This window comes from Lagenorhynchus albirostris, chromosome 20 (genome assembly GCF_949774975.1).
Source record: "Lagenorhynchus albirostris chromosome 20, mLagAlb1.1, whole genome shotgun sequence".
Taxonomy (NCBI): domain Eukaryota; kingdom Metazoa; phylum Chordata; class Mammalia; order Artiodactyla; family Delphinidae; genus Lagenorhynchus; species Lagenorhynchus albirostris.
In genome coordinates, this window is record NC_083114.1 from 35,588,857 (window position 1) to 35,601,664 (window position 12,808).

Genomic DNA, 12,808 nt, shown 5'->3' on the forward strand with positions numbered 1-12,808 from the left:
CTCAAGACCCTCATTATCTGCTCCCCTGTCTCTTTGACCTCAGCTTCCCCGCTCCCCTCTCTCATTCCATCTGCCTCCTGGCCTCAGTGTGGTTCCCAAATGTCAGGCCCGTGCCTGCCTCAAGCCAACAGTGCTGTGCCTCGTGCCCTGGTCACCTGCAAGCTTGTGCTCGGACCTCACCTTCTCGTGGAGGTCCACCCTGACCTTCTTAATGAAAACTGGAACTGTAAGCCCCATCGTGCTCCTGCATCCCCATCCCTGCCGGCCTGTCCTATTTTCCCCATAGCCCTTATCACTTTCTAGGATAGTATATAATTGAATTATTTCTCATGTTTATCGTTTTTCTGTCCTCTCTCACTGGAATATGTGTTCCGTGAGGACGGGTTTGCTCTGCTGACCAGCGTACTCCCCATTGCCTAGAACAGTTCCTAGCACAGACACAGCACTCCCATGCATTTGTTGAACAAAAGAAAGAAAGAATGAGTGAACAAATAAATGAAAGTCACCCTCCAAAGCCCACTTCTGCAGCTGTATGCCCAGGAACTCGGGATGCTCTCTCTTTGACACCAAGGCATGTGAGGGGCTCTCTGACCCAAACAAAGCTAATTGCAAATGACACAGTTGGTGGAGGTCACTTCCTGGACCCCATGATACTCCCTGCAATCCCACAGAACCCGATGGGTGACCCCTTCTCAAGCCACTGGCCCCCAATTCCCATTCCGAAGAACAGGCAGCGGCACACTCGGAGGGCCCACAGCCCCTCCCCCACTGCCACCCACACAGTTTCCATGGCAACAACAGCTACCTTAATAACATGATTAAACAGCTGGATGGGGCTGATAAGGTCTGGCACCCAGAATGGACCACACAGCAGGGGCCCCTTCATAGGCACCAAGACTGAAATCCCTGCAGACCCCAGCAGGGGGCAGGTGGCTGTAAGGACCCCAGAGCTCTCTGCCCCATCTGGGCCACGGCGCCTTCAGGGACTTCCCAGCCCCTGGGGCCCCAGGCTTGTTGATAGCCTCTGTCACGAGAAGAGTAATGACTTCCTTAATCCTGTGGGGCGGGGAGAAGGGATCAACTGACAAGTTCATTTATCTCAGCAGAAATGGAGGTGCAGAAAGGGCAAGGGCCTGTTCACATGTGCTGCGGCTTTCGGAAGGGCCTGGGGGTGGGGGTGGGGGCAAAAGCCTGGCTCACAGCCTGGCCTGCGCATCTGCTTCTGAAAGGGGCCTTGCCAGCCATTAACAGCTTTGCTTATTTGAACACCACTGTGTTCCAAGATTATTATTTAATGTTCACACCAGCTGAGACTCGTGGCTGGAAAGTGACCGGCCCCAGTTCACCTGGGCTGACGCCAGGACTTGAACCCAGGCCGTGTAGCTCCAGATTCCCAGTCCCCGTTAGGGCTCCAACATGACAGCCCACCTTGGAGAGAGAACACATGTGTCCAGATCACCTGAAATATTAAAAATCTTTCGGCCATACAGCCTGCCCTCAAATCACCTCTTTGCTGCAGTTCTTTTCATAGAGCTCAGGGGAAGGGTTGCCATCACGGGGTAACAGACTAGCTGGCGTTCTGGGAGCCACTGGACTAGAAACCTGAGTATCCAGTTAGAAGGAGAAATCCAAACCAGGGTTAGGCCCCTGTTAGCACCCACCCCCAGCCCAGCACCACCACCTGGCCCCAGCACTGGAAACAGGAACAGCTCCAGGTGGGGCAGGGGAGGGGCCCCATCACACCGCAGTGGCACATCCAAGTCTCACCCCCTCTCTCAGGATCCTGCTGCACCTGTTGCCCCTGGGACAGCCACACCAGGGAGGGGTGGACACAACTCAGGTGCTCTGATCCTGCCTCCTGGGCGGGTCAGCTGGCAGGCCCCGCTGGGATCTCCCTCCCTGGCTGGCCCCACGCTCCAAGACCATTTCCTGGTCAGGGGACCAGCAGGCGGGCTTGGCAAAGTGCCCTCCCAAATGCCACTTCCTTGACTCACTTCCTTTCCTAAGTCTCCAGCCCTCCAGACCAGGTCCAGGGCAGTCGGGGAGCAGTAGGGCTTGGGAGAGGTCAGCCTAAGGCCACAAGGGACAAAATCTTTCTTCCAGAAGCCAGAAGCTCAGAGGCTCAGAGTGGTCTAGCACCAGCTTTGTTGCCCCAGATGGGATGGAGAGAAGGGATTCTAGTGGTCCTGGCCTGGCAGGGAGGACTGGGTTCCTGGTGGGGGTGGGGTTTGGTGTCCAGGAGGCTGAGGGGTGTCTGCCTCCTACCCACCGGCCTAACCTCAGGGGCCCTGCCTCTGCCAGGTTTTTGGTTAGGACCTTTGGATTTCTAAGCCGAGTCAGCCTCCCAGGAACTTCCTGGAGCCTGTCAGATGAAAACTAATTCTGCAAACAGGTCAAGACCTCCTGAGGGCAAACAGCCCCAGGCCCTTCCTCTGTGAACTCTCTTCACCACTGGTGCTGCCCAACTCCACTGCTCAGAACGGAGTAATCCTCCAGGCAGGGGGCAATGAGCTGCAGCAAAGGGACACTTCCAAATTCTTTGTTCTAGAGGCATCTCTGGCTCCATGATGGCTGGGCTGTTTGATCACAGTTCATTCTCTTGCAATTTATTTCCCATGAAACTCCCAAGCATAATCAGAGATGTTGGTATTCCACCCCAAAGTGGGTAGAGGTAAGAGAGAGAGTCAAAGAAAGGATAAGTCACTCACTCAGTACACAGTGTGTGTGAGTGCATGTGTATGCGCATGTCCGTGGGTCCCCTGGGGCTCCTGCCCTCACATTTAGCTGGGGTTGAGGTGGGTGGATTTAGCCACAAATTCCCCAGCAAACAGCTGAAATGGGAGCCCATGGCCCAACAGCCATGCCAGCCCCTTTTTTGTAGGTCTTCCCAAACCTAACACCTCCTTCTAACCTCATATCTCTTTCTCTTTATTCCTCTTCCCAGGAATATCATGACCTGTCACCAACAGAGAGTTTTAAGTTCTCAAATCATTTCACATTCCCTATCTTATTTGATCTCCACAACAGTCTTGTGAGGTAGTTAAGAGATGGGTTATTTCCCCATTTCACAGATGGAAAAACTGAGGCTGTGAAGATGAGCTAGCAAAAAAGCCTTGGTAGGGACTTCCCTCGTGGCGCAGTGGTTAAGAATCCACCTGCCAATGCAGGGGACACGGGTTCAAGCCCTGGTTCAGGAAGATCCCACATGCCGCGGAGCAACTAAGCCCGTGCGCCACAACTACTGAGACTGCGTGCCACAACTACTGAGCCCATGCATCACAACTACTGAGCCTGCACTCTAGAGCCCATGAGCCACGACTACTGAAGCCCGCGTGCCTAGAGCCTGTGTTCCACAACGAGAAGACACTGCAATGAGAAGCCTGTGCACCGCAACGAAGAGTAGCCCCCGCTTGCCGCAACTAGAGAAAGCCCACGCACAGCAACGCAGCCAAAAATAAATAAATTAAAAAAAAAAAAGGCTTGATAGAGTAAACGAGTGGCCCAGAGGGGCCTGAATCATGTCCCCCTCCCCTACCTTTTCACCCTTGGCTCAGGTATCTCCTGGCTTCCCTGAACTACTTCCAACAAGGTGGGTCACCCACAGGCCCCTAAGATAAAAGGTTCAGGGCCAAGTATACCTGAATAATATACAATGAAAAAGAGACGCAAACTAGCACAGCAGCAATGAGTAGCCCTGAACTCCAGGCCTTTGTGGTAACTGAGTTAGAGCTAAAGTTATAGCTCCAGCCTCTGGGCTTCAGACACTGCCTCCCTTGTTTCAGCTCTGCAAACCCTCAGAGGATGAGCTGGGAACCTTCCTGGTTTCTTCCCACTCCACCTCCAGTCACCAGCCACACTGGGTACAGCTTGGAACAGCTTTCAGGAGCCAAGAAGATAATGTGGAAGATGGAAGGTGCTTAGACGTTGCGGTCGGGAAGAGGAGTGGTCAATTCCCTTGTCATTTGAGGTATCCACAGTAGACAGTCATCCCTTGGACCTAACATAGCCGAGCCTCCCATGGACCCTGAGGTTCTCCGAGGAGGTACACACAGCTCTTGAGCAACAGGAAGTTCAGGCTCCGGGAGTCCGGAAGCCCAGATGTTCACAGTCAGGCACTGGCAAAGTTGGAGCCATACCTCAGGGTCCTGTTTCCCAGTCCAGCACTCCGTAGCTGATTGCCATGTGACCTTGACAAGTCTCCCCAGCTCTGTAATGAGGGGCAGGGCCAGCTGCTCCAAGCCCCCAAGCTCTGACACTCGATTCCACAGTATCATGGAAGGGTAGAACCAAAGGACCTCTAAGCTGAGAACAGGGAGGGAGTCCTGAGTTCCCCAACTCCCGGTCCCTTAAAGCCTGTCCCTGGACAGTCCTAAGCTCTCAGGGTTAACTGTCCACCCAGGAACAGGGGGCCCTTGCACTTGAGGCTTGGGCACATCTGCCCCCTTAATTTACAAGTCCTGCGCCTGACCACCTCGGACACCACGACCATGCTGTAGCCATATCAGCCAGGCGCAAGTGGCAGTGAGAGGAAGTCTACTCTTGAGCCAAAGGGACAAACTCTGGACGCTGGCAACATGTGACCAGGCCAGGCTGGATGACAGACAGGACTCCAGTGGCAACAAGGGCAGCCTCAGAGAAGTTGCACCATCTCTGATTAACCATTTAGTGACCCAGAGAATAACAGAGATCCCAGGGCTTCCCTGGTGGCGCAGTGGTTGAGAGTCCGCCTGCCGGTGCAGGGGACACGGGTTCGTGCCCCGGTCCGGGAAGATCCCACATGCCGCGGAGCGGCTGGGCCAGTGAGCCATGGCTGCTGGGCCTGCGCGTCCGGAGCCTGTGCTCCACAACAGGAGAGGCCACAACAGTGAGAGGCCCGCGTACCGCAAAAAAAAAAAAAAAAAAAGAGATCCCCAAAGATATTTTTTACAGGTATTCCATTGCCCCACATTTCAAAAATTCATGTAATCCCCCTCAGTACAGCCCAAACACAGCCCAAGAGTGGGGTTCCTGACTGTATACACACACTTATGTACACACATGGGCACACACACATGCACACACACCCACACAAGCACCCACCCATGGGTAACACACACTGGGTACACACAACACCAAGCACATATGTACGAATACTTGAAATGGCAAAAAGATGTAGAGATTGGGATTCTGAGGCCCTGGATTTGAGACCAGCCTATGCTGGGCAGCCCCCGGACGATCACCGACAAGCCCCTTGAATCTGAGCTCATCTGTGAAATGGAGACGCACCACCACTTGCCTCCCAGAGCTGCAGTGATGGTCACGGGAGCTGCTGTGAGTAGATTCTGAAGGCTGTAGGAAGCTCTTGTGCTGTCTGCATGGACCGCACTCACTATGCTGGGGGTCTGGACTCAGCAGCCTGAAAAGTAGCCTGATGTCTTAGGAGGGACTTGGCGTGTGCGTGAAAAGGCCTGCTTTTCTATCCCAGCTCTGCGCTCCTCTAACTGGCTGACTCTGAGCAAGTCTCTAGGCCTCGCCTTCCCCATCTGTAAACGGAGAGGGTGGGACCAGGAAATCCTGCTATCCTATACCTGTAAGGGCCTGCCTGCAGAGTGAGGTCTGCCTCTCCTTCCTGAGGCTGGTGCAGTGAGGATCACCTCCTCTCTGGTGGCTCTTGCCCAGAGGAAAGAAGGAACCTCTCCCAAGCAGGCAGGAACCGTTTAAGAAGGGGGAAGCCCAGTGGAGCCAGGCTCCCAAAGCACCTGGTTGACCGGCTGTGGGAGTGGGCATCCAAGTCCTAGTCTATGGGGCAGGCGCTGAAGTATCATCAGGATCTAGTAATGGGGAAATGCCACTTCTGCACCCTGCGGCCAGCCCCAGAGAGGGACTGCGGTGAGGTGGCAAGTGCGGGCACCTTCTGAATTCAGGGTGCCACCCACCGAGCCCTCCAGGAGCCTAGTACTTGGCTTTCCCAGGCTCTCCCACGTGGCTGGGGAGGACAGGGCAGGTCCTGAAGGCCACTAGGGACCTGGCTCTGGGCGGCGCCACCAGGCCCCCTCCTGGCATCACATCGCCCCCTCCCCGGGTCTGTCTAAGGGCTCGCCGGTGCGCGCCTTCAGTCCCGGGACACCTCCTTACCCAGAACTTGGAGCCGCACAGAGCATCCATGGGGCCGGAGCTCGGCCGCGAGGACAGCGCGCACGGTCTCTACCAGCCCGGGGGACAGACCTAGAGCCCGCCCAGAGCCGCCTCCAGCCCCGCCCTCCGCCCCGGCCCGCCCCTCCAAGCCCTTCCCCCAGGCCCTTTGGGTCGAATTGAGACAGCGCCTCTAAGAAACTGCGGCTCCCGGAGGGATTTTGGGACAGTGGCGGCGAGCCATTGACACAGTGACAAGCCCTTCGGGTGGCCACTGGGCCGCGCCGGAGAGATGCCCCGGAAAGATGAGGCTGATAGGGCTGGAGCAGGGTCTGTTTCCAAGGGACACACCCCCCTTCCCACCGCGCACGACTCTGCGGGGAGTGGGGGGGTAGGGGGGCCCCCAGGAGTCAAGGGACATGAAAAGGGACTTAGCAAGACTCCCTCCGTGAATAAGTCCTTGTCACGTTCATCTCTGAATGTCAGTCTCCCCATCTGTGAAATGGGAAGAGCTGTGTGCCCAGACAATCCAGAGGCTACCTCTGCCCCACAAGTTGTCCGGGAACTGGCAGACACCAACACAGAAAGTGCGTGTGTGTGTGTGTGTGTGTGTGTGTGTGTGTACACCTAAGGAGAGGGGGATGGGAGGGGGTCCCAGCATCATCCAGATGGTGGCTTCCCATGATCCTCTTGAACTGCTGCCTGCCTGTGGTTCTGTCCCTCCCTGATTTTGCACCTGCTGCTCCAGCACCACTCTCTGCCTCCACTTCCATATCTGTAAAACAGGCATAATCATAGTACCTATGTCACAGGGTTGCTCTGAGGATTGAATGGGAAAGGTACGTAAAGCATCAGGCGTATCTCCTGGCACATTTAGTAGGCATCCACCTTGCGTTGGTTTCCTCCACTTCAGCCTGGTAAGGGTGGGGGATGGGCAGGTGAGGCCCCAGGAAAGGCCCCACATTAGCACATTCCTCCTGAGACTGAGTCTCCACATCCCGCATCAGTAACACAGCTTTGGGGTCAACGGCCTCCTTCTCCTGCTTGCCACAGCTTGGCCATGCTGGGACCGCTCTCTCCCTCCCTCCATTTTCCACTCCCCCAGTCATCCTCTCTTCCCTAACGGGATCCCAGAAGCCAGTTCACCACCCCTCTTGAGGTTGAGAAGGAATCCCCCGTTGTCCGGCACCTCTTCCCCTGGCCCAGCTCTCCTCTGCCCTTGCCTCCCGACCTTGTTCTTGTCTGCAGGGTCTGCCCAGGTGATCCCTTCCCCGCCCTCGTTCTTAAAACAATGCGTTTTCCTGCTTGGCTGCTCAGAAGCCGGTGTGGGTGGGTGCCAGGAAGATAGCACAGAAGCAGAAGCCATCTCCTGTCCCTCTGGGCAGGCAGGAAGTCACCGGAAGGAAGGCTCTTCAGCCATGGGCTATCAGAGCAGAGATCTGAGCCCGGCATGAGGTGGGGGTGGGAGCAGTGTAGACAAGGCTCTCCCTACCCAGGCAGTGGACTGGGGGCTTCTCCCCCACCACTGGGCAATCCTCTCAGCCCTTTGTCTGCACCCCTGCCCTCCACTCACCCAGTCTCCCAGCCCCCTCCGTCTCTGAGCCAGACTCTATAGAGCTTTCACACTCTTGTAGCAGTGTGTCTTGGGTTATATTTAGTTGCGAAGAATCTGTCTTCTCTGCCAGTCTGTGAAGTTCCTGAGGGCAAGGATTGACTGAGTCACCTCCAACGCCCCCCCACACTTTGGGCAGAACCTTAGTATACTGTGTGACGAGCCCCTTGATGTCCCTGGGACTCACTTTCTTGAGCAACTCGGACAAGATGCCATCTATGGTCTCTTCCTGCCCTGCTGATCTAGGCTTCTATGGGGAGCAGCTGGGAATCCTCCACTAACCCTTCCTCGAGTCTGGGGCTAGGACGCTTGGGTCCTGTCTTCAGCATTGTGGCTGCATCACCTTCCTCTTTGGCCCCAGCCTTCTCATCTTGCTGCTGGAGAGCCACTCCCAAGCCTGCGACACTGGGTGGGAACCTCCGAGATCGTGGTGGGGGACCTGGCAATCCTCGCCTCCTCCCGTCACTCATTGGGAGTTTGTCCTTCCCGGCCCCTCGCGGAATGTGGCCCCTTTCACACAGCCGTTGAATAACAGCTACGCTATTCCTAGGACATTACGGTTTTGGTTGTTCTCAACAGAGCAAGAAAAGGGAGGCCCTGAGTTGTCTTATCCTGGCAGAGGCAGGATGAGCTCCGTGTCTCTGAAGGCTGGGCTATTTCCATGCATCCTCGGGGCAGGATGCATTTCCTGTGTCCTTAGCTGTTGCACTCATGCCCCGCCCCTCTCAAGACTGCTTGGCCTACTCTCCTCCCCGTGCCTCACCTCCCTTTCTGCACCTGACAAACTCTACTCATTCTTGAAGATTTTACTCAAACCCCCCTCCCCCAAGCCCTCCTTGAACCTCCCCCACCCCAGTCCTGGGCTAGGGGTCCTTCCTCTGCACAGCCCTCCCTCCCTCCCTGTACTCTGTCACTGATTGTCTTGCTTATCTCCCCCAAAAGACTGCAAACGTCTTAAGGATAGGGACCATCTTAAGGACAATCTTGTTTATCACTGTATCCTCAGCACCCAGGACAGTGCCTGGCAAAGTTGGTCTTTAGAAAATGTTTGTTGACTGACTAAACAAGCATCCTGTGTTCTTAGAAGAGGTCATAAGTAGCAAGGCCACTGTAGCATTAGGTACAGTCCCAGCAGTGGGCACTGTCCACTCTGCTTTTGAGTTTTCAGAACAAAGACGTTTCCAGCTTGAGGGTCCTGAGAGGAGCCATAAAGACCTGTGGGTTGGCCGGCAACTGACATCCCCCAGCTTTAATGACCCCAGCCCCATCCTCTCTCCTCGAATGACTGCAGTTCCACGCAGGATGCACACAGACTGTGCTGCGTCTCCCCTGCCAGTGAGCATCCCCGGGGAACTCAGCATCGTGAGTTTCCTGGCAGAAAGATGGAAAGATAAGATAATTGCAAGCTACAGTTTCGAGCAGGAATGACAGCAGAGAGAAGAAAGCAGAGCAAGTGGGGGTCAGGGAGACCCAGGGACAGGAAATGCTGCAAATGGGGAGAGTCAGGTGGGAACTGACAGGACGGGGGAAGGGTGTGGAACAGTGAAGGCTGCTAGCTCTCCCCTCCACTCACCTCCTGGCTCCTTTTACCCCACGGCTCCTTGAAGGTCTGGAGCAGCTCCAAAGCGGCCCCCAGCTCTCAAACGCCAGCTCTCTCCTCTTATGCCATGGGGCGGGGCCTCTTTCCTCCAGACCCCAGCCTGGTGGGGCCTACATCGGCCCCACCTGTGGCCTCTGCAAGGCTGCCCCCTGCCCCCAATCTGCGCTTTGATCTGATTTGGCAGGTGTGTGAGCACTGGCTGCCGTGCCTGCTTCAGGAGTTTTCAAAGCAAGAAGAATTAATTAGCACCGTGGGCCACGGCCAGCATCTCCCACACCTGGACCAGTTAATTAGCACCGTGGGCCACGGCCAGCATCTCCCACACCTGGACCAGTTAATTAGCTCCGTGGGCCACGGTCAGCATCTCCCACACCTGGACCAGTGCTAAGACACACAGAATTCTGAAGTTCTTAGCAGAATTCCCTCATGGATGCTTGCTGGAGCAATCACCTCCTTGGCCTGTCTTGCTGCGTCCTCAGAGCAGGGTGCCAGCCCACAACTAAATTCGCTTGTGAGAGGTAATTCCTCTCCTGGCAACCACTGTCCTGGATTAGTCCTGGGTCCACTGGCTGTGGGCTGGGATCGCTGGGCACCATGGGCTCAGCGCTCCAATGGCTGGGATTCCCCACACACAGATGAGTCCTTCACTGGGCTCTGCAAGCCTGTTTCCTTCTACGGGGGCTGCACACAGCACCTGTCTGCAGAAGGTGTCCATCAGTGTTGGTGTCCTCTCCCTGGCTAGGTCCCTCTACAGAAGGGGCACCAGGGTGGCACCAGGTGAAGGTGCCTTGTTGCTGCCACCTGGTGTTTGATGCCCTCACTGCACTGCTGTTGCCAGCTCTCCACCCACCTCCCCCCCCACCCCCCACAGGAAAGGTGAGAGGAGGTCATGGGGCACTGGGCTGTGATGGGTGGGGATTAGGGGTGACGATGGAGGCGAAAATGTTTGAAAAGTGAGAGAGGTCTGGGTGGGGCAGGGGAGAGGACAGAAAGAAATAAGGGAGGGGGTGGGAGGAGGAGAAGGAGAGCAGGTGCTTTGAGGTTCAAGGGCAGCATTTTGCCAGGGAAAGATGGTGCCTGGGAAACTTGGTAATTGCAGAGTCAGACTTGGCCATCTCTTGGTCAAGCACCTGGAGCTGAGGGACACCTTCTCTTGTGGTCAAGCCTGTCTCCACACAATATGGGCTCCTCTAAGCCTCTGAGGACACCAAACTGGGAGCTCAGGAGCACATTTCCATGAACACAAATGTGACTGCTTTGGAAAAGTCCTCCTTGGCAAGTCGTTTTGTGATCAGGACTCCTAACACCATGTCCCATTCCTTCCACAATGGAAAAGAGGCTGGGGTAGTGTGAAGCCAGCTGTCTGGCGGTTGGCCAGGTCAAGATTCAAAGCTCAGCTCCACCATTTCCTGGCTGTGTGATCTTGGGCAAAGTCACTTAACCTTTCTGAACCCATTGCATCATGGGAAGATGATAGCCATGGTACTTCCCTTGCTAGGGTATTGTGAGAAATAAGGGAGATACTGCAGATGAGCCTCAGATTTGTTTTTAGCACCCGCTCTGCTCGCTCCGCTTCCTAGTCCCCCCGCCCCCAGATAGACCTTTTCCTGGAGTCTTGAGGTGGAGGAAGCAGAAACAGGCAAGCCCGAGGTGGGGGCCTGCAGCTGTTAACACAGTTCCCTCTGAACCCACAAGGAGGAGGCTGAGAGCAGAAGTGCAGCGTAGATGTTCTTACCTCCAAAAGCCCCCACATCCCTGAAGCTCCCGGCCAGTTCCAGCCCTGTCCTGGAGGCCCTAATCCAAGACCTGCTGCCTCCACCCCAGCCTCCTTCAGATGCCTTCACTCCCCACCTCTGATGCATCCTAGAGCAGAATCAAATAACCATCCGGACAAGCATCGTGAGGTTAGCATCCTTGTCATTATTACTACTGTTAATGAGATTATTATTTCTACTTCAAAACCCTTTTAATGAGACACAACAGCTTCCATCACTGATAAAGATTTTACATTTTTGGTGGAGGGGCCGCAATTCTCTCCCCTCAGATATCCACATATCCACTCCTCTGAGGAGTCCTCAGGGCAGAGGGTGGTTGGGAAGTCTGGGGTGGAGGGGAGCGGGTAGCAGCCCAGTTCTCCGGCTTCACCTTGACCCAGAGTCCTCTAACCATGAGATGTAAAAAAAGACCCCAGAGCATCCTCTCCAAATTTCCTACCCTCATTAAGGAATAGACAGCTACAGAACGCTACCAAAATATAAAAGCTTAATCTGCAGACCCAGGTGACAAAACTCTAGGAATTTTGTGTAGATTTGCTTTTCTTTTGTTTTTTTTTTTTAAGGAAGGCAGTTCCTACTGCACCCTCCCCTCCCCACCCGAGGAAGCCAGAGGAAAAGCTTTCACGCTATTTCACACCCTCAGAGGATAAATCCAGGTGTTTGCTTCAAGGAGCAGTGTCATTTCCGTCCAAAAGAGCAATGAGAAAAACTTTCACCAGCTTAGAAAATACTGGGCGGGACAAAATTTCCGGGTCCAACCATCCAGTAGCCTCCCCCAACTTCCCCAGGATCCCAGGTTCAGATGGGGGCTGTGGGGGAGGGCTTCCAAACCCAAGCTGCCTTTGAGGTTTCAAGCGTCCTGGGGTTTGAAGGTGCTGGGTGTAAGGGGGTAAGGGTGTTCAAGGGGGTGGGGTTGAGGTGGATGTTTGGGGGTAGCTGGCAGGGACAGACTGGATGAGTCTGTGGTTGGCGCCCTTGGCACCAGGGTTTCAGACGAAAGAATATTGCCCATGGTAGCCCCAGAAAGGAGGTTCTGGGCTGTGCCGCTGGTCCCTCCTCCTCTCCCCTTCCTCCCCTCTGCCTGCCGGGCTGCCTTCGCCCCCTCCCTCCTCTGGGAGCTCCCACTGGGCAGGCAGCAGCAGACCGCGTAAACTCCTTGATGGTGCTCATTCATCACCCCCCAGGGGGCCAGCTCCCCACTCCAGTAGCCTGGCTGCCCCACCCTATCAACTCCACTGGGAGGTCCTGGCCCTGGCCCCCTCCATCTCAGCAGGGAGCAGCTCGCTGTTTATATAGCTGAATCCCTTTGGCAGCCTTGATGGGGCAGTGCCCGCAGTGCCAGTACCGGTCAGTGCCCCCCGCCCTCCTCACGTCACCCGGGCTGAAGCCTGAGGAAGGGAAACCCAGAAGCATTTGCCTCCTTCCCTGCACCTCACAAAACCCCATTGCCGCAGCTGCCGCGCCTCCCCCAGCCTCAGTCGGCCCCATTAACCAAAACAGCTTCATTATGCCCATTTCCAGCTTTCGCCATGGGGCTGATAGCTGTCAGCAGAAATAAGAGTTAATCTGGAATCACTCACATTCGCAGAGCTGCCTGGCTAAGGGGAAGAGATAAACCTTTGACAGAAGCAGGAGTACACTCTGCTCATCCGGCCTGCCACCAGCAGAGGGGCTTCTCTCCTCCCTTACCCCTGGGAGGCCAGGCGGCAG

The 12,808-nt window shown here is 55.5% G+C and overlaps 1 protein-coding gene across 1 annotated transcript in view; it reads right to left on the bottom strand.

Moving 5' to 3' along the window:
- The window catches only part of ABCC3 (ATP binding cassette subfamily C member 3), a 43,348-nt gene extending 37,154 nt beyond the window's left edge, over positions 1-6,194 (bottom strand). Inside the window, exon 1 of the mRNA XM_060132741.1 lies at positions 6,115-6,194. Within this exon, the coding sequence (XP_059988724.1) occupies positions 6,115-6,144 (30 nt within the window). The 5' untranslated portion in view covers positions 6,145-6,194. The remainder of the gene's footprint in view (positions 1-6,114) is intronic.
- Between the last annotated feature and the right edge of the window lie 6,614 nt (positions 6,195-12,808).